The sequence below is a fragment of the Mya arenaria genome, chromosome 4, assembly GCF_026914265.1.
Source record: "Mya arenaria isolate MELC-2E11 chromosome 4, ASM2691426v1".
Lineage (NCBI taxonomy): Eukaryota > Metazoa > Mollusca > Bivalvia > Myida > Myidae > Mya > Mya arenaria.
Genome location: NC_069125.1, coordinates 12,227,334 through 12,249,371, shown reverse-complemented (window position 1 = coordinate 12,249,371; position 22,038 = coordinate 12,227,334). Strand labels below are relative to the sequence as shown.

Genomic DNA, 22,038 nt, shown 5'->3' with positions numbered 1-22,038 from the left:
TGATATATACTGTCATCATTCAGAATAGGGTTTGCTATGTCCTTTGCTAGTACCGATTTATTGGCTTGTCGTAGGAGTGGTGCACTTTCAAATAGTGGTGACGGGTAGGTGCAGAGCTCATACGCAAAGAAATTCTGCAAGTCATGAGGTAAAGCTCCCAGGACAGCCACAATTAATCTTTTGAAAGGAAGCTGTGGATCGATTTACAACTCATCGCCACCCACCTGTATACTGGCACTGTCGTTCATAGTAATAATTTTCATACTAAATTTGAAATCTTCAACATTCTTTCCTGCCATATCTCTAACAATTTTCATACCAACTTCATGCGCTTTGTCCACATTTACTCTCTCCCCAGCTACTACACCACTAGCAATACTTCTTAATGACTCTTCTGCCATAAATGGGTTTTTATCCACCAGAAATGCTAACATCTTCTAAATATCCTCATTATCTCTACTCTTCCTTGACTCGCCGCTTTCTTTGTGTTGTTCGCAACACAATCTACTCACATTTCTGACCGGTTAATTCCTGCATTTTGTAATTGATTTCTGAACATGCTGGCCGGGACAAGATCCACTGTGCCCTCTGAGCTTGTCAAGCCACCGACTGTTTTAACACTGCATATCAACATCTGTTCTATGATGACATCCGTAGATAACCCAGCCCAGTATATGTCAGAATGTTGAACACCATGTATGCCTTCCATGAAATTCTTGTAGACTTGAGGATATGTTGTTGATAAATCCTAATTCAGGTAAATGTAAATATATTTTGCATATGCATTGTGACCAGTCGCTGCAAAAAATGGGAGCATTTCCAATAAGGACTGTAATTGAAGCAGCCAGTCATCAGTACATTCGCCTTTCAAAATGTCAAGCAATTACAGATAATACACCATTGCTTGACAGTTATTCTTCCTTTCATACATGTGTATATCCGCATTATGCATTGTCATTTTAACTTCAGTAACTCTTGGCGTCTTAACTGCAGATTCTTAGTCTACTTCTGCACTTAGCAAGCTATCAAATTATTTCGTTGCTCCTTGTAAATGTGGATTCATATCACCGCTATCATTTCCACTATTCTTGTCTGATTTAATGTCTGCAACATCTGGATTTTCACTGGGAGTGCTATTTACATCACTGGTCATCTGGCTTTTTTTCATTAGACCACCCTAACTTGAATATTTGGTCAAATTTTCAGTATTTACATCATCAACTGTGCCACCATTATCTTTTTAAGCATTCACACCAAGTTTATTGCAGATTTTTATTTTCACAAGCAGTTACATCTTCTTCTTTTTCACCCAGATTATCATGACTATCAATCAGGAAAGCCTTCATTGCTAGTAGTGAACACAATACTTTATATGCGTTTATTTGCCTTCTTAAGGCTCTACTAATTGCTTTTCCACTGAGCATAAGTGGAACTACATGTTCTGCATACACAATATCTAACAACTCCCGAGTCATTCATAACTTTTCCAATGGTACCAAGAAAACTCATCTGGATATGCAGTGCACTAAGTCGATAAACAATCTGTGACATCGGACTGCTTTGAGGCTGTGTGGCTATTATAAATTGTAATTGTACTTTGTACTACAACGGCTGGTCAAATGTGATAATTGGATCTTCATTGTAGGTCGTCGCCAAATCTTTGACAAAAGACCGTGTGGAGTAAATACATGATTCATTTCTCGAATCCATGTCTAGCATTGGCAAAAATATTGCCGTTGAGACTTAAGGGTGTGATCCAGCATGAACCATTTGCATCGCTTCATTCCACTGTGGTGTCCTTGGTCAAAATAACCTAGACAATTCCCATAGCATGTCAATGTTGTAACTCCTCTTGTCATTGATTCTGGCAGCAGTGCATATTTGGTTGGTTTACTATGTATAGGGTTCTTGAAAACCTTAACTTTCCCAACTGCTGCAATGTCCGCTCATGTCACATCGGTTCTATGAACTCTCCTGCTCAGTTTAATCCCTGGTGTTATGGACATCATCATGTCCATACCATGGAAGGTATTCAGACCATACGTATATTATAGTCCACATTGTCGGCCATGAATTGCAAACACATACTGTGTGTATGACAAGGTATGCTACAGGTTTGCTTTACAGTAGCACACTTTTCATACATCTGTATTTTATGATACGATACATGAAATGATCAAAAGTTGTGCAATAGAATAAGATGAAGTTTAATAGTTGAAAAACCTGTAACACTTCCCCACCCACCCTGCACAGTATGCTTTTGTATTAGCTAGTGTTCAATTTCAATAAGTTCAGACCTGTTCTAAAAAAATCAAAAATTACACATATCTAATTCGATGAGCATTTAGAAGGCTTTATTGGCCATTTTTGATATAAATAATTAAATAAAACGAAACAAAAAATAATCATTTTGAGTAAAAAAAAATAAAAAAAAATATGTATATATATTTTTTTTAAATATTTTGATAAAAATAGAAGCTATGCCATAACAAGATTTATTCCTATAAATATAGATATAATAGTGACAATTAAATCAAAACAACATTCAAAGCCAGAAAATGTAATACCTTTAAGCAGTTATATGATACCTGGTATTTTTCAAAATTATGGCGGCCATCTTGGCGGCCATCTTGAATTGTAGAGTTTCCCAGCCGGGAACTTTTGGGAACTTTGTGTTTATGGACACGACATTGAACTGTCAGAAAACATAAGTTTCATTTCTGTATCAATTTGGTCCGGGTTCAGCCTGTTTTGAGGCTCAGTTGCCTTGACTAACATCTACCATTAACAATCCGTAAACCTCAAGATTTACAAAATTCTACAAAAAACAAATGTTTACCATATTAATTTACAATTTTATCACAACTTTTCGTCGGTATACATTCATCAGGAATATAATTATCGGGTAAAAAGTCGTACAAATGTTTAGATTCATTTTCTACATAGTGTGGCATCTCCCCTACACGTGCATTAAAATCTCCACATAATAAATACTCACATTATATATTTTGTAAACAAGTCATATCATATATGTGTGCGATGTGTGATACCGACTGAGGTATGCACCTCAGTATGTATACACAATACGTATTTTCTTAAATAACAAGATACAGTTGAAATAGAATTATAATATTATTAAGGGTTTTAGCCTTGTCAGTTGTATGCAATTGAAAATCAAAAATATCTTCAAATAACCATAGACCTCGGTGTGTAGATATAGAAAAGGTACCTCGCCATGTTGGTTAGACCAGTGTGTGTGTGTGTGTGTGTGTGTGTGTGTGTGTGTGTGTGTGTGCGTGCGTGTGCGCGTGCGTGCGTGCGTGCGTGCGTGCGTTCCGTGCCGCGGTGTGTGCGTATGCGTGTGCGTGTGTATGTTCTATGTCTTTGGCGTTTATCCTGTGACATTAAACGGGGTTATTGGTAACTGAGCTTGTTTCTGTAGTTGTTCATATAAATATTGACTTCAAATGTTTGATCTCACCTGTTTTATTCTTGATATAACAGTCTATACTGTCGTTCAGAATACCATGTGTTTGTACATAATGTATCACGGTTATGACTATTCGTTTTCATCTTAACCATTTATTCTATTTCATATCCATTATACATCTGTTATTTTTTTTCTACATTATGATTCAATAAAGTCGATTAAAAAGGCTCTGGGATCTTATGTTATTTGTAGTATAAGTATATGCCTTGTCCCGACTTTAAATAAAACTTATCTTATCTGAATTTTAATTGTAATTTTTTACATGTTCGTCAACAGTACCATATTTGTTCAGTACAGTTCTTCTATGTTTTTTAATAGTATCCTGGATTTTATTTCCATAATGAACTGATAGTATTGCCGAACATATACTGTCCATACGTGGTATCGCTAAGTCCTGTCGTTTTTTTAAAGACGGATACCGGATACCGGCTTATCTACCTACCTCAGGAAATGTGTTGTGTGCTACCGCTGATTCTTCAAAAATGGCAGATACGGCAAAACAACAAGAATTACTTGACAGTTTTGTCAGCGTGACCGGTGTAGATAGAGGCAGAGCTCAGTTTTATTTAGAATCAGCGGCATGGAACCTTGAGGTAACACGTTCGTTCATAACACACGAAACACGATATTCATTCATTATCGAATTGCGTTCGATTTGTTTACACAAAGTTCTTGATTTAAAAACGCAGTTAAGTTCTTATTTTTACATACTCTGTCTCTAAAGTAGTGTGTATGGGTTAAAACCAGCCGCCCGACTAGCTTAGTTAGGTAACAGTGTCATGCCATTGTGCCAGCAGACCTGGGTTCAAGCCCCACACTGGGCGCATTTTTCCTCATGTGTTTTTTCCTCATGTGTTAGAAGAATATACGCATGAGTGCCTGGTAGTCCAAATAATTATACGTTGACGGATTTTTTTTAGATTTTTGATATGGCAAATCCTTCACGTACAAATTGTTTAGTATCAAAAGTGGGTAGTTGTTCCGATCAGGATTCCAGGTTAAAGCATATAGCGTCTATTAAATATCATAAAAACAAGAAATATTACCAGATAATGTTATTTTATATTAGTTCTGTACACAAAAAATAAATATCCAACTTATAATTATGAGTTTGATGGCTTTTCTTCATTTCATTCTGTCAAAACATAACAATATATACATGAAGGGCACCTGCAAAGCTTTAGGGCACGGTTTTAAATCGCTCGTAACATTTCGGCCATGGCCGAGTTGTTACGATTGTATAACGAGGTCTATCTCGAAGCTTTGTCGGAGGAGGCCGAGTTATTACGATTGTATCTAGTTGTTCCCCTTCGCATAATTGTTGTCTGAGTCAGTCAACTTTCGTTTTATTGGAAAGGTAAACAACTTGTTTTAATGCATTAAATGCTTGTTTAGTGCAAAATAACATTTCACATATAACACTTTATGATCAATGTCAACCATAAAATACTTCACTTAAAACAATTTCAATATTTTTTAAACACCCCCGTTTTTTGCACATTCCCGTTTAGTCGTTAGGGATTGAAAGAATCCCGTATAACACGTCTATTATTTTAGACTAGAGTGCCTAGAACAGCCTTCAAGGTTAATAGTGCTAGGAGTGTAATGTGTACGGGTAAGAAATAGAGGCCCAGTTAGCTCAGTCAGTCAGAGCCCTTAGCTGTCAATTCAGAAAATGTTTGGTTTCACGCAGGCTTTTCATTCCTATCTTTAGAATATAATAACATTTTCTTTTTTAATACCTTGTCTTTCCTAAGACTCATTTGTCTGGTAACAGTTCATTTTTAATTTTATTTTGTTCAGATGATGTAGTGTCGTTACATGTCTGCAACAATGACAATCACATGACACTTCAGAAATATTTGTTTCAATGGTGAAAATTAAATACTGTTTATATCTTACATAAAACCCTCTCATAGTAACTGTGTACCATTGTGTAATTACTGTGTCCCCAAATGCAGACCCAGAATACCTGGGGTCTACTCTGCTGCCTTTTTTGCATTTGAATACATAAACCTTCCAGCTTATGTGCCTTTAACAATGTCTGTCAATGTTTGGTGTTTTCAGTCTGGGATAATATACTGTCACTGTGTGTTTGATTTTGCATATTTATGCTATAAATTGGAAAAAAGGAATAACATGGCTCTCTGTGGTGATCTGATTATTTTATTTATTTTATTTTTTTGGCAATTGGTTAACACTGCGCCTTTAGATCCAATTAGGATATATACAGGTAACAAATATTTTTTGAAAGTTCATTTCAAAATGTGGTCAGTTCAAGCACGGACCTATAAACCATGGATTGGCGACTCTCCTCTGTGTTAATGCAATTAGCTCAAACTCACTTGTGCAGCGTGATTTCATTCCGAGATCTTATCGTGTGGTCGTTTTCGAGACGTCCGACACCGAATATATGCATGTAGGAAAACTTTAATTAAAACAATTTCAATTCAACAATTTTTACAAGCAGTTTGGTCACGTATTACACATAATTTAAATGAACATTCACTGTGTCAGCCAATAAAATGTGAAAGAGTCCCTTTAATTTAGTTTATATTTTAAGCAGGATAAAAACAAGTACTGAAAGAACACCTTAGAGGTCTCTGTTGCTGATCTTACTCTGCCTTTAGATAACTGTCCATGAGCAACACTATGATTTATGGGGTTAAAGCTGCACTCTCACAGATTGAACGTTTTGACAACTTTTTTATTTTTTGTCTTGGAATGAGCCAATTATAACGAAAATCAATGAAAACCAGTTATATAAGACTGCTGACAAAAAATTTGATCGCAGATTTTTATATTTAAGTTCAAAAATTGATGTTTTATGCATATTTCTTAAACCGTAAGCCATAAAACATTAATTTTCATTAATTTTTGAACGGAAATATGAAAATCTGCAATCTGATCTTTTGTCAGCAATCTTATATTATTGGTATGCAGATATTTACGCAAAAATTTGCTCTTTCCAAGACAAAAAATAAAAAAGTTGTAAAAATGGTAAATCTATGAGAGTGCAGCTTTAAAGCCAGGTAGTAAAAAAATCAGCAAATACAGTATTTCCTCAAAACAAGCCTAGAATTGTCAATGCAAGGTAGTAGGAACCTTGAGGCCTGTAATAGATCACTTTACATGGTTAAAAAAATAAACACAACAATCATGTTGCTGTCTAATCTGTGTTTCCCTATTTAAAATAGCGCATAATTAATGGTTTCCCAATTTAAATCATATCTGTTTATGAGTACAGATAAATATACCGATAGTAGACAACCCTAGTTAATTTTGATTTGGAAAAATTAGCATAAACTGCGGAAGATGCATGTGTTGTAAGCGATGTGATACATAAGTAAGATTTGATGCGTTGTACACAGCGATATCAATTTTATGTATGTTTTTGGACAATTTTCTTTTTTTCTTGCAATTATATCATCTGGTGTGTAGCTCCTTTAAACATAGAATGATTTGATAATTTCTGGCATTTACCCCACAAATTATTATAGTTTGATTTAAAAATATTGGATGGGATGGAATTACTGAGCATTTCCTGGTGTTTTTTAGTCTACTTCGGGATGATGAGCCATACCCATGAAATTGGGAAATTTTCGCCTGTAACTGTTAGAAATTAAGGGAAAAGACAAAAGATTACAGGAAACTTACAATGTCCTAAAGTTTGCTAACAATAACATCAAATTATGAGAGAAGAATATTATATACCTATTCGGCATAGGGAACCTCAACTGCTATGAAACAGTTGAAGAAAAGTGCCTACATTAATTTTAGACCTGAGGCTTCAATTAAGAACTTGAAATAGGAAGTATGAACTTCCTTCATTTTTGGAAGTTTCTTCAAAACAATGAAACAAGGAAGTTTTAAAATTCTCTCGAACAGTAATGATTTATGAATGTGTCCCATTATTGTATATGTTCAAACAGTCATCGAAATAAGACTTGGATGAACAAGCCTGAATTCTTACACTATTGCTTGGCTTCAAATTTTTTAACAGGCCCTGCTATATAATTTTGGAATTTGAGCAAGCCCGGAAGACATTTTACCAGTGCAGGGCCTCTTCGCTTCTGTTAATTTCAACCACTGGTTCACAACTATTCTGATAAAATATGAAATTGTTTGCAACTCAGACATGCTATCCCCTCAGAACAACAACTTAAACTACTATTTTCATTAAAGACTTATGGAAAATGTGGCCTGAAATGAAAAATTAATACCAGGATTTGATATTTTGAACAAATGGAAGTTTTATCCAAAATGTTGGTAATGAAGATATAATGTATTCCAAGGACCCAGTTTCTAGGGAGTATATAGTACAAAAATGTGCTTTTTTATGTATTTTCTTTTCAAAAAATTAACTGTAATTGAAGGTTTGCTAGAAAAAATATCTATCATGTGTGTCCGTTCTGGATAAAAAAAGCGTGAGTGACATTGTTTACTGAAGTCATGAAGTGTAGTAAATTTTTATCCCTATTGATGTCAAATACTTCCTCTAAAAATTGCATTTTTGATGATTATTTATTTTCAATTTTTTTCAAAGGTTTTGCATACTTATATATATATATATTTGATTGGGGTTTATGGAAATGGCACAATGTACTTTTCATAAATTTCATACAATAAATGAAAAAAGAAGTGTTGTCCTTTTATGGGGTTTTGACCAGAAGTACACATCCGGTATTCAAAAATATTACTTTCAAACTTGCCTCAACTGAAGCCCATATTAAGAAATAAGGAGGTATGCAACTTCAGCTGTTAGTTCTATTCTTATTAATGCAATTACTCCATTTTGGCAGATGGCAATGGGAAGTTTCTACGAAGGGGACCCGGACGATGATGACGCCAATCTTGCTGCTGTAGGTCAGAGCATTCCAGAACCTGCCACATTACCACCCAGCAATGCTAAGACTTCTGCTCCATCCGGCAGTAAAAGACCTACAAACTCAAAGTACTTGAATAATAGATTGTTGATATATTTAATGTACGGTATCTAAAACATAATATGCCCTCCTAAATGCGGAGTGGGTGCATATAGATTTGCCCTTGTCCTCCCTTCCGACACAACATCTTCCGACTTCCAAAAGTATATGAGCAAAACCCACAAAACAAAAAGGAATGTTTACCAGCATGTGAAGTTTCTGCATTTGAATTGTTTTCTGGGTGATCCCAGGAGTTATGGCCCTTGGAATAATCAAAAAGGCATATAGAGCATGGAATTTAGAATTTTAGTCATGCACTTATTTAAAAAGGTATTTGAGTAAGAGTCATTAACCATCACAAAGATGTTATTGTGCATGTAATGAAAATCTACTTGTGAAGTTGTGCACCTGGGGTCAAGGTCAAGGTCACTTTTCTTAAAGAGAAAAAAGTATTTTACTTCATAATATAAAGATATGATATCTTTAGTAGAAATCAGATTTAAGGGATAAAATATGGAATGCAGGTATATTTCGAGGTAGAAAGTTTGGTATTGCCTTTTTATGCCTCTCACTCTCATACTCTTTTGTTGTTCAACTGGTAAGTTTGATGTCCTTTGGACACATTTCTAGTTATGCTTTAGATAATTCTATTTAGTGGCATATCATAGGATAGCGGATCCAGTTTTACTTATTTCTAATTTCTAAAATATTATGCTTCTGAGCATTAATAGGGTTGCTCTTTGTTGTCAAATTTTGTAATGAGTATGCGTTTGTTGTAGGTTTGCCACAATAGGCTCCATGAATCCCAGTGACAGTGATTCCAGTGAGGAAGATGGCCAGGCGTTCTATGCAGGTGGATCAGAAACGAGGTGAGTTTACAGTTCCATATCAGAGAGGAAGTTAGTGCACTGTACCATATGAGAGAGGAGGTGAGTGCACTGTAACATATGAGAGAGGAGGTTAGTGCACTGTTCAATATGAGAGGGGAGGTTAGTGCACTGTTCAATATGAGAGGGGAGGTTAGTGCACTGTTCAATATAAAAGAGAGGAGGTGAGTGCACTGTTCAATATGAGAGAGGAGGTTAGTGCACTGTTCAATATGAGAGAGGAGGTTAGTGCACTGTTCAATATGAGAGAGGAGGTTAGTGCACTGTTCAATGTGAGAGAGGAGGTTAGTGCACTGTTCAATATGAGAGAGGAGGTTAGTGCACTGTTCAATATGAGAGGGGAGGTTAGTGCACTGTACCATATGAGAGAGGAGGTTAGTGCACTGTAACATATGAGAGAGGAGGTTTAGTGCACTGTTCAGTATGAGAGGGGAGGTAAGTGCACTGTACCATATGAGAGAGGAGGTGAGTGCACTGAACCATATCAGAGAGGAGGTGAGTGCACTGAACCATATCAGAGAGGAGGTGAGTGCACTGTACCATATCAGAGAGGAGGTGAGTGCACTGAACCATATGAGAGAGGAGGTGAGTGCACTGAACCATATGAGAGAGGAGGTGAGTGCACTGTTCAGTATCAGAGGGGAGGTAAGTGCACTGTACCATATGAGAGAGGAAGTTATTGCACTGTACCATATGAGAGAGAAGGTGAGTGCACTACACCATATGAGAGAGGAGGTTAGTGCACTGTTCAATATGAGAGTGGAGGTGAGTGCACTGTACCATATGAGAGAGGAGGTGAGTGCACTGTACCATATGAGAGGGGAGGTTAGTGCACTGTTCAATATGAGAGAGGAGGTTAGTGCACTGTTCAATATTAGAGAGGAGGTGAGTGCACTGTTCAATATGAGAGGGGAGGTTAGTTCACTGTTCAATGTGAGAGAGGAGGTGCGTGCACTGTTCAATATGAGAGAGGAGGTTAGTGCACTGTTCAATATGAGAGAGGAGGTGCGTGCACTGTTCAATATGAGAGAGGAGGTTAGTGCACTGTTCAATATGAGAGAGGAGGTGAGTGCACTGTTCAATATGAGAGAGGAGGTGCGTGCACTGTTCAATATGAGAGAGGAGGTTAGTGCACTGTTCAATATGAGAGAGGAGGTGAGTGCACTTTTCAATATGAGAGAGGAGGTGAGTGCACTGTACCATATGAGAGAGGAAGTTAGTGCACTGTACCATATGAGAGAGGAGGTGAGTGCACTGTTCCATATGAGAGAGGAGGTGAGTGCACTGTACCATATGAGAGAGGAAGTTAGTGCACTGTACCATATGAGAGAGGAAGTTAGTGCACTGTTCAATATGAGAGAGGAGGTGAGTGCACTGTTCAATATGAGAGAGGAGGTGAGTGCACTGTACCATATGAGAGAGGAAGTTAGTGCACTGTACCATATGAGAGAGGAGGTTAGTGCACTGTTCAATATGAGAGAGGAGGTTAGTGCACTGTTCAATATGAGAGGGGAGGTTAGTGCACTGTTCAATATGAGAGAGGAGGTGTGTGCACTGTTCAATATGAGAGAGGAGGTTAGTGCACTGTTCAATATGAGAGAGGAGGTGAGTGCACTGTTCAATATGAGAGAGGAGGTGAGTGCACTGTACCATATCAGAGAGGAGGTTAGTGCACTGTTCCATATGAGAGAGGAGGTTAGTGCACTGTTCAATATGAGAGAGGAGGTGAGTGCACTGTTCAATATGAGAGGGGAGGTTAGTTCACTGTTCAATGTGAGAGAGGAGGTGCGTGCACTGTTCAATATGAGAGAGGAGGTGCGTGCACTGTTCAATATGAGAGAGGAGGTTAGTGTACTGTTCAATATGAGAGAGGAGGTGAGTGCACTTTTCAATATGAGAGAGGAGGTTAGTGCACTGTTCCATATGAGAGAGGAGGTGAGTGCACTGTTCAATATGAGAGGGGAGGTTAGTTCACTGTTCAATATGAGAGAGGAGGTTAGTGCACTGTTCCATATGAGAGAGGAGGTGAGTGCACTGTTCAATATGAGAGAGGAGATGAGTGCACTGTTCAATATGAGAGAGGAGGTTATTGCACTGTTCCATATGAGAGAGAAGGTGAGTGCACTACACCATATGAGAGAGGAGGTTAGTGCACTGTTCAATATGAGAGAGGAGGTGAGTGCACTGTACCATATGAGAGAGGAGGTGAGTGCACTGTACCATATAAGAGAGGAGGTTAGTGCACTGTTCAATATGAGAGTGGAGGTGAGTGCACTGTACCATATGAGAGAGGAGGTGAGTGCACTGTACCATATGAGAGGGGAGGTTAGTGCACTGTTCAATATGAGAGAGGAGGTTAGTGCACTGTTCAATATGAGAGAGGAGGTTAGTGCACTGTTCAATATGAGAGGAGGTGAGTGCACTGTTCAATATGAGAGGGGAGGTTAGTTCACTGTTCAATGTGAGAGAGGAGGTGCGTGCACTGTTCAATATGAGAGAGGAGGTTAGTGCACTGTTCCATATGAGAGGAGGTTAGTGCACTGTTCATTTTGAGAGAGGAGGTTAGTGCACTGTACCATATGAGAGAGGTGGTTAGTTCACTGTTCCTTATCAGAGAGGAGGTTAGTGCACTGTACCATATGAGAGAGGACGTTAGTGCGCTGTTCCATATGAGAGAGGAGGCTAGTGCACTGTTCCATATGAGAGAGGAGGTTAGTGCACTTTTCCATATGAGAGAGGAGGTTAGTGTACTGTTCCATATTAGAGAGGAGGTTAGTGCACTGTTCCATATGAGAGAGGAGGTTAGTGCACTGTTCCATATGAGAGAGGAGGTTAGTGCACTGTACCATATGAGAGAGGAGGTTAGTGCACTGTTCCATATCAGAGAGGCGGTTAGTGCACTGTTCCATATCAGAGAGGAGGTTAGTTCTCTCTTCCATATCAGAGACGAGGTGAGTGCACTGTACCATATGAGAGAGGAGGTTAGTTCACTGTTCCATATCATAGACGAGGTGAGTGCACTGTACCACATCAGAAAGGAGGTTAGTTCACTGTACCATATCAGAGAGGAGGTTAGTTCACTGCTCTATATCAGAGAGGAGGTTAGTTCACTGTTTGCTATCAGAGAGGAGGTGAGTGACCTGTTCCATATCAGAGAGGAGGTAAATGCACTGTACCATATCAGAGAGGTGGTAAGTGCACTGTTCCATATCAGAGATGAGGTAAGTGCACTGTACCATATCAGAGAGGAGGTAAGTGCACTGTACCATATCAGAGAGGAGGTGAGTGCACTGTTTCATATCAGAGACGAGGTGAGTGGATTGTAACATATAAGAGAGGAGGTAAGTTCACTGTTCTATAATCAGAGAGGAGGTGATTGCACTGTACCATATCAGAGGGGAGGTAAGTTAAAAAAATTGGTCCTTTTAATCCAGTTCGAGCCAACGAGGATACCGAGCCATGCGATATCGAGCCAACAAGTTTCAACTGTATTGCAGTGTCAGTTGAGAGATCCCAGAATACATATTTTTTTCAAAATTTCATTGAAAAGGAATGAATTATGAAGGCATTTCAGAAAAATGTCTGAACAACTCAAAACTACATAGACTTACATACCAGTATAGCTTATGGTCATAAACAGAGTGTAACTGGGTATTTGATATGTATATAGCGGCATTTATACTGTCTCGTTGTGTCTGGTTATAGAGCTAGCTATAGCAACGCCGTATAGTGTCTGCCTGTAGAGCGAGCAGTTGGGGGTTTGAACCCAGACATATGCACATAACAATTTATGCAGTAAGAATTTTGCCATTTTGCTTGGCCTTATATTATTCTTTGCAATGACTCAATGGCTGTTACAGCTGAGAATAAATATCTAAATATCTAGAACTTGGATATGCCAAATAACACATTTATTTAAATCTTGCTATATATCAGTTACATACACTGAATGTAAAAATCAACAATGGTTATAATATAGATATGATATGATTTACCTGTATAATTTTCACATGTACATGTACATGTATATCAAATATCAAAACACAGTATATCTTTCATGCAACATTAATGTTTTATTTTCTTTTTTTAGCGGCCAGCAAGTTCTTGGCCCGAAGAAAAAGAAAAATGTGGTGGAAAATCTGTTCAAATCTGCCAGAGAGTGAGTTTTTGTACTTAAGTTTTGTACCTTTCGTTAAAGATTTGATTTAGTTTATTTCATAAATATAACTTAATTTAAAGTGTATACCATTTTTAGTGCTCCTGTTTTGCTAAGGAAAAGTGTTCAGGTATTGTCAACGCCTCTCATAACATCCACTGAATAATGCAAAATTAGTGCCAGTTTGATCCATCCGAAAGACTTAGTGATTTTTGATAAATATACCACATAATAATTGTGTATTGGCTCATTTTGCTGCCTGACCTAATTTCTAAAATATATAAAGTCATGTCTAATTACTGAGGACCATATTCTCAAGCTTTTGATTTTAATGCGATGCATTTTAAAGTTAAGTGCTGAAAACTAGGACTCTCAGTTTTGCCTTAGGATCCATATTTGTGGATTATGCCCTGCACGTTCAAGAATTAAGAATGAAACCCTAATTATTTACATATATTCAGACATGGTGCCGAGGAGGTGCCAGGAGATGAGCCTGCCCAGGGTAGGAAGGGAAAGGGCTCAACTTTCAAGGGCTCCGGGTACCGACTAGGAGATACAGAGGAGGAAAAGTCAGAACGCATCGAGGGAGAGCCGGTCATGTTCCATAAAAAACAGGTAATCACATTTTTAATTTTTAGTTTATCCCCATGGAATACTTAATAAATGCCTTTGAGACAATTTGTCATTTGTCAAATAGTGATAGTTAGCCTGAATATGAGTGTAATGTTATTTGTTTAAGGTTGACTGTGTGCTGAAGCTGTGGAAGGATGGATTCAGTGTTAATGACGGGCCGCTACGGGACTTCAAGGATCCAGCGAACCAGGACTTCCTCGGTGCAATCTCTAAAGGGTCTGTCACATCTTTGTACCATAGATGTTCTTATAGTTATCCATGCACCAACAGATGTGCAGGCTATTTTTTCCTAGGCATATTTGTTGTTAAATTGACTATTGGTCACCATTTTGTAATAAAGCACCTGCTGACCAATTACTTAAAACCTGAACCCTAGTGTAACCTTCTTTAAGGTTACTCATAACTAATATTTAGTAACAATTTCAAACAACTTATATTGTGCTAGAGTCTTAAAGCCGACATGTTTAGGGGATGTCTGCTATGCTAATTTAAATAATTATGATTTATGGATGGGTTTTGACTTTGAGTCTGAAGACAGCTGTGATTTTAGTTGGATTTCTGGGCACATGTCATGGCTAGTGTCCAATATAAACAGTCCATGATTTAGAGTCCTAAAATCTAACCCCTTTAAAAATATTTAACTATTTCTTTGTAAAAAAATCTCAGCACATACAGAACTTGTAGGTTTGGGGAAAAAGACAAACTATTTTATGAAAAAAGTGACCTCTTTTTGATGCTGTTGCCATTCAGTGCTATGTTAATCATTAATATTAAGGTTGATGTTTACAATATACTTTATTTACATGATTTATCAGTGAGGTCCCTCAAGAGCTGATCCGCGAAGCCCGTGGTGGTGAAGTCAATCTGAACATGGAGGATCATCGCACGGAGAATTATGTCAAGCCCAAGGCATCCCTTAAAGCATTTGCAGGCGAGGGACACACACTTGGCAGGTAGGTGCTACATTTAAGCTCATCACACAGATAACTAAGTCAAGTCCAAGATGTGGGTCAGGGCATTTGCGGGCGAGGGAAAGACTGTCAGCAGGTTGATGCTGAATGGAGGATCACCTACTGGAGACCTATGTGAAGCAAAGCATTCTTATGATAAATATTGATGTTAAGCATCAGAGAAGTAACACAATGTATGGCGAAAATGGGCTCGATACTCAAAGCCCTTTATGTATGATGTAATTCCTTTTTCTACCATACCACTCCTATAAGATTGGCTACATTATGAAAGATGGCACGAGGTGTTTGTAAACATGTGTGTGTTTGTGTTGTTAGCCCTGCTCCAACTGTGGTTACAAGCAGCCCTGCGTCAAAGGCGTCAAGCCCCCCTAAATCCAGCCTCCGTCTAGATGAGTCCAAGCCCACAACCACCATACAGATACGACTGGCAGATGGATCCAGGTAACATTTGCCATCAAGAGGCGATGTATTCATTGAGTTATCATGGTTAAGCTTTAAATTTTAGCATTTTCATCAGTTGACCAAAAAATCCAGCTTTTTGAATTATGTTGTTGTATGAAAAAAATATATTATAACCAAGTTGAAAATATATGTTCTGTTTTAAGCTCACCATAGTATGAGGTGCTCAAGATGAGCTATTGTGATCGGTCCATGTCTGGCGTCAACAGTTGCTTTAAACAACATCTCCACCTAAACTGCTTCGACAATTTTATGAAATTTCACAGACATGTTCCTTGGGTGGGGCCCTTTCAAAATTGTTCTAAGAAATGAATTCCATGTTGAACTTTTTCCTTTAAAGAAAAACAAAAAATCTTCTTGACAAAAGCCATGAGTCCTAGAGGGTATATATTTAGTTTCTTACATTGTCTAGTGGTGCTCTACCAAAGTCCTTCAAACTAAGCCCCTAGGGTCAAAATTTACCACACCATGGAAGTTATTAAAATAGAAATAAAAAAATTCTTGTCTGAAACAGCTGGGCCCAGACCCTTGATATTCGGTATGTAGCATCATATAAAGGCTCTCAACCAAATTTATTCAAATTATACCCCTGAGATTAAAACTGGCCAAGCCCTAGGGGTCATAAATGTCCTATATACTTATTTAGGGAATTCTTTGAGATTCTTCATGTCTGAACCTCTTGGCCCAGACCCTTGATATTTGGTATGTAGCATCAAATAGAAGTCCTTGTTCAAAGTATGCCACTGAAGTCAAAACTAGCTCTGCCCCAGAGGTCACAAGTTTTCTATAGACTTACATAAAAAATTCTTCTTGTCTCATACTACAAGGCCAAGTTCTCTAATATTTGTTACATGTATATAGCATCATATGATGGCCCTCTACCAAGTTTATTTTAGATTATCTCCTGGGGTCAAAGCCGGCCCCACCCCTTTTGACCCTCTTCTTTTTTAATTTTTGAAGCTACAGAAATGCAACTTGGACAGTTTCAAAACAAACATCAATGTTGTCCAATGACTGTGACCTTTTGACCAACTTTCTTATTTTTTAAAACGACAGCAATGAAATTTGGACCATGTTTACAGTTTTGAAACAAATATCGAGTTAAGATATTTGGTGTATAGCATTATCTAATGGTCCTCTACCAAGAATGTTCAAATTGTGGCCCTGGGTTCAAAATTGGCCATGCCCAAAGGTCACCTGTGTTACATAGAATTTTAAAAGAAAAATCTTCTTTTTTGAAACTGTAAGGCCTTGAGCTAAAATATTTTCATGTGTAACATTGTCTAGTGGTAACAAGGCTTTAAAACTTTAACTCAGGTGAGCAATTTAGGGCCATCATGGCCCTCTTGTTATACATTACGTGAAGTGAAATTATCTTAAAAATGTATTTTTCAGTATGGTCAAGTGGGTAACGTTTCTTGGTAGCTAAATTCTCTTCATTTTGACTGTATTTTTAGCTCACCTGTCACTTTGTGACATGGTGAGCTTTTGTGATCGCCTTTTGTCTGGCGTCCGTATGCGGCGTGCGTCAACAATTTACTTAAAAGACATCTCCTCCTTAACCGCTGGGCCAATATTAATAAAACTTCATAGGGATGTTCCTTGGGTGGTCTTCTATCAAAGTTGTTCAAAGAATCAATTCCATGCAGAACTCTGGTTGCCATGGCAAACAAAAGGAAAAACTTTAAAAATCTTCTTCTCCCAAACCACAAGGCTTAGGCCGTTGATATATGGTAGGTAGGATCACCAAATGGTCCTCTACCAAGATTGTTCAAATTATGGCCCTGTGGTCAAAATTGGCCCCGCCCGGGGGGTCATGGGTTTTCTCTATATGTTTATAGTGAAAACCTTAAAAAATCTTCTCCTCTGAACTTACTTGGCCTAGAGCTTAGATATTTGGCATGATTCATCGTCTAGTGGACCTCTACAAAGTTTGTTCAAATTATGGCCCTCGGGTCAAAATTGGCCCCGCCCCGGGGGGTCATGGGTTTTCTCTATATGTTTATAGTGAAAACCTTAAAAAATCTTCTCCTCTGAACTTACTTGGCCTAGAGCTTAGATATTTGGCATGATTCATCGTCTAGTGGACCTCTACAAAGTTTGTTCAAACAATGGCCCTTGGGTCAAAATTGGCCCCGCCCCGGGGGTCATGGGTTTTCTCTATATGTTTAGAGTTAAAACTTCAAAAATCTTCTCCTCCGAACTTACTTGGACTAGAGCTTAGATATTTGGCTAGATTCATCTTCTAGTGGACCTTTATAAAGATTGTTCAAATTATGGCCTTGGGGTCAAAATTGGCCCCGCCCCGGGGGTCATGGGTTTTCTCTATATGTTTATAGTGAAAACTTCAAAAATCTTCTCCTCTGAACTTACTTGGCCTAGAGCTTAGATATTTGGCATGACTCATCGTCTAGTGGACCTCTACGAAGTTTGTTCAAATAATGGCCTTCGGGTCAAAATACACCCCGCCCCGGGGGGTCATGGGTTTTCTCTATATGTTTATAGTGAAAACCTTAAAAAATCTTCTCCTCTGAACTTACTTGGCCTAGAGCTTAGATATTTGGCATGATTCATCGTCTAGTGGACCTCTACAAAGTTTGTTCAAATTATGGCCCTTGGGTCAAAATTGGCCTCGCCCCGGAGGTCATGGGTTTTCTCTAGATGTTTATAGTGAAAACTTAAAAAATCTTCTCCTCTGAACTTACTTGGCCTAGAGCTTAGATATTTGGCATGATTCATCGTCTAGTGGACCTCTACAAAGATTGTTCAAATTATGGCCTTGGGGTCAAAATTGGCCCCGCCCCCGGGGGTTAGGGTATTCTCTATATGTTTATAGTTAAAACTTAAAAAATCTTCTCCTCTGAACTTACTTGGACTAGAGCTTAGATATATGGCATGATTCATCGTCTAGTGGACCTCTACAAAGATTGTTCAAATTATGGCCTTGGGGTCAAAATTGGCCCCGCCCCCTTGGGGGGTCATGGGTTTTCTCTATATGTTTATAGTGAAAACTTAAAAAATCTTCTCCGAACTCACAAAGACAAGTAACGTCTTAATTTAAACTGGATAACATATTTAGTAGACATACCAATTTTCAATATGGGCCACATACAACAATTAATAACAAATATACATATATAGATACACTCGTAAAATCAAGTAGTGACAAGAGCTTAGATATTTGGCATGATATATCATCTAGTTGACTTGTACCAATATTGTTCAATCTTTGGCCCTAGGGTCAAAAAATGGCCCCACCCGGGCGGTCATGGGTTTCCTTATATATGTATATGATGAAAACTTAAAAAATCTTCTTCTCCGAAACCAAAAGGCGAAGGCCTTAGATATTTGGTATGAAGCATCGTTTATCGGACCACTATTAAGATTGTTCAAACTTTAGCCCTGGGGTCAAAATTGGCCACGCCCCGTGTTCATAGGCTTAGGTTTTCAATATTTATATATAATGGAAGAATGTGCAATATATGACAGGTGAGCGATTCAGGGCCCTCTTGTTTATGTAGAAATTAAAGATAAATATTTGGATGAATTTTTGGGCTATTGATCTTGATTGCATTTGATAATCTGGGAAGTTACAATGTAGGGGCTATAAATGGTTTGTTGAGTTTTAGAGGTGCCAGCCTCTCATCCAATAGCTTGTTGGTTCGATCCCCAATGGCCATCACATGAAATTTTGAACGACCTCCGAAAATTGACATCAGTGCTGGTTTCTACAAAGAAATCTCAAGAGTTATTCTATCAGCTATCAGCTTTTATTGCAGCCAAGTCAAAAGAAATTATAATAATCTAAATATACCTAAAACTAGTGTAAATTCTTGTTTCATGGGTGTTTTCTTTTTCAGGCTTGTCCAAAAATTCAACCTGACTCACAGAATCAGTGATATACGTGCACATATTACCTCGTATCCTTTGCAAGTGACTCTGGATCAGAGGGTCTGTGGGTTGATCCCACTCAGAGGCCATTGCAATCTGATTTAAATCATATATAAATATTCCCTCAAGTTTACCTGAAGGAAGTCTTATGGTCGCCTTTCTGAAAGATTTCTTAAGCCTTCTTGGTGACCTTTCTGAAAGGCTTAAGAAGCCTTCTTGGGGACCTTTCTGAAAGGCTTCTTAAGCCTTCTTGGTGACCTTTCTGAAAGGCTTCTTAAGCCTTCTTGGGGACCTTTCTGAAAGGCTTCTTAAGCCTTCTTGGTGACCTTTCTGAAAGGCTTCTTAAGCCTTCTTGGTGACCTTTCTGAAAGGCTTCTTAAGCCTTCTTGGTGACCTTTCTGAAAGGCTTCCTAAGCCTTCTTGGTGACCTTTCTGAAAGGCTTCTTAAGCCTTCTTGGGGACCTTTCTGAAAGGCTTCTTAAGCCTTCTTGGGGACTTTTCTGAAAGGCTTCTTAAGCCTTCTTGGGGACCTTTCTGAAAGGCTTCTTAAGCCTTCTTGGGGACCTTTCTGAAAGGCTTCTTAAGCCTTCTTGGGGACTTTTCTGAAAGGCTTCTTAAGCCTTCTTGGTGACCTTTCTGAAAGGCTACTTAAGCCTTCTTGGTGACCTTTCTGAAAGGCTTCTTAAGCCTTCTTGGTGACCTTTCTGAAAGGCTTCTTAAGCCTTCTTGGCGACCTTTCTGAAAGGCTTCTTAAGCCTTCTTGGTGACCTTTCTGAAAGGCTTCTTAAGCCTTCTTGGTGACCTTTCTGAAAGGCTTCTTAAGCCTTCTTATATGCTTTGTCATAACGTCATAACAGCAATGAGGTAACATTATTCTGACCGCATTTCAAAATTGTTTTAAAGCTTTACCTTTGAAGATTTATCCATCCAAACTTTTTATAGCTTAGTAAGTAAAGCAGACGGCTTTAAAACAAAATGAACCTGTGCCTAGTACAATTAAGTCTCCAGAAAAAAGATAACCTTATAATACTATTTATATTGCATTTTATCTTTTAACAGTGTATAATCCTATGGTTGGTCACCTGATTATTGGCAACTGGTCAAACTGTGAATGGTTGAAGTAACTATTTCCTTAACTATGTCAAGATCTTGTCCACAATACCAAGGAGCCAATTTCCTCCTCCAGACCACATTTCCAAACAGAGAGCTAACAAATGAGACGGAGTCAATCGAAACGGCGAAACTTCAGAACGCAGTGGTTGTACAGAGAATGAAGTGATAGCGCGTCACAAACTTGAAGTGATAGCATTTCACAAACATAGTTTGTAGCTATCCATATCGTTATTGTGATCTGTATAACTCCTGCTCGCTGATGTCGATATTCACTCTAAGTGCTAGGTGAAGCTTCGGTAAATGCTGAAGTGTTACTGGTGCAGTTTTATGTACAATTATTGATGTAGATGTTAAAAGTTTTGGATATAATTCAATTAATGATATTTGATTTAAAGTAAAGATGATTTCTTTCTTGCATACTGGACATCGGTTTCTGAAACCCTGTCTTACACCAACCATTAAGATGACAACAATGCGCCACTGTATATATTAAAGAATGCAAGACTTTTAAATTAGGTTTAAAAATAATTATTCATCAAAAAGCGATTTTTAGAGGATATTTTTTTATGTCAGTAGCGATAAAAATTACTAGGCTTCAAGGTATCAGTAAACAACTTTGCACATGATTTTTGGTGAAATGCATTTTTTACATCAATTACATGTATTCCTCAAATTGAAAACTTAAGCAAGAAAAATTTTGATCAAACTTTTATAATATGGATGTAAAAATCTGACCCTTGGGCATTCGGACCGCAGACACATGACAGATACATATATTTATTTCATCTTTTTAGTGATACTTCAAATTGTTGTTGCATGCATAAATTGGTACCACATGATGATGAGCCTTTGAATAAAGAACTTGCATAAACAGTTGTATGACTTCATGGTAAAGATCACATAGCTTGCTAATCTGCTGATTTCGCATATGAAACGGACAGGCTGTCATTGAAATTAGACTTGGTTGAACAAACCTGAAGTCTTCTACTATTGGCATCAAATATTTTCAAGAAGCCCTGTTTTTATAAAATTCAAAAGTTGACCAAATTGGGGAAAGCATTTAAGCAGTGCAAGGTTTGAGGGCTTGTGCCAATACAACCACTGACACTTATTCAGGTGACTCTTCTCGTTTTGCCCTGTAATCTGTATGTTGGAACTGTGATATAATGTATGTAAAGGGAATACCAGTCAATGTGAATACAAGCTCGTAACTTTGATGCATGATTGTCTAGTAAAAATAAAGCAAATATTCAGTCATGTCGTTTGTGACCTTTTTACCATAAACCAAGTGTTAAACAGAAATGAAGACAAAACATGAAATTTTATAAAATATTGGTTATGCACCAGTCAACTGTAACCACGGCCCCCAAGGTCCAGGGTATACCGGGGATAGCCAGGGAATGGGGCCATGTTTTTACCATCCCGGTGGCCCCGCAGTGCTGGGTGAATGCGGTGGTTTTGTATTCGCGCCAAATATAGCGGGGAATGTGCCTTACTTAGGGTCCCTGAGGTG

General features: G+C 38.1%; 1 protein-coding gene across 1 annotated transcript; it reads left to right on the top strand.

The window, feature by feature from the left end:
• Positions 1-3,950: 3,950 nt before the first annotated feature.
• LOC128229673 (NSFL1 cofactor p47-like) lies at positions 3,951-21,782 on the top strand. The gene is made up of 10 exons (XM_052941452.1): positions 3,951-4,083; positions 8,293-8,444; positions 9,195-9,284; positions 13,393-13,461; positions 13,920-14,073; positions 14,198-14,307; positions 14,907-15,044; positions 15,378-15,503; positions 19,382-19,441; positions 20,559-21,782. Exons 1-10 carry the CDS (start codon positions 3,973-3,975, stop codon positions 20,689-20,691), a joined length of 1,143 nt encoding a protein of 380 aa, XP_052797412.1. The 5' UTR covers positions 3,951-3,972; the 3' UTR covers positions 20,692-21,782.
• The last annotated feature ends 256 nt before the right edge of the window (positions 21,783-22,038 follow it).

What these genes read in the sequence shown, in the direction of transcription:
- LOC128229673 (XM_052941452.1), top strand. Translation starts at nt 3,973, where the DNA reads ATGGCAGATACGGCAAAACAACAAGAATTACTTGACAGTTTTGTCAGC. An exon ending in CAGCGGCATGGAACCTTGAG is followed by an intron (nt 4,084 to 8,292) that starts GTAACACGTTCG and finishes CCATTTTGGCAG; the next exon opens with ATGGCAATGGGAAGTTTCTA. An exon ending in TCATGTTCCATAAAAAACAG is followed by an intron (nt 14,074 to 14,197) that starts GTAATCACATTT and finishes TATTTGTTTAAG; the next exon opens with GTTGACTGTGTGCTGAAGCT.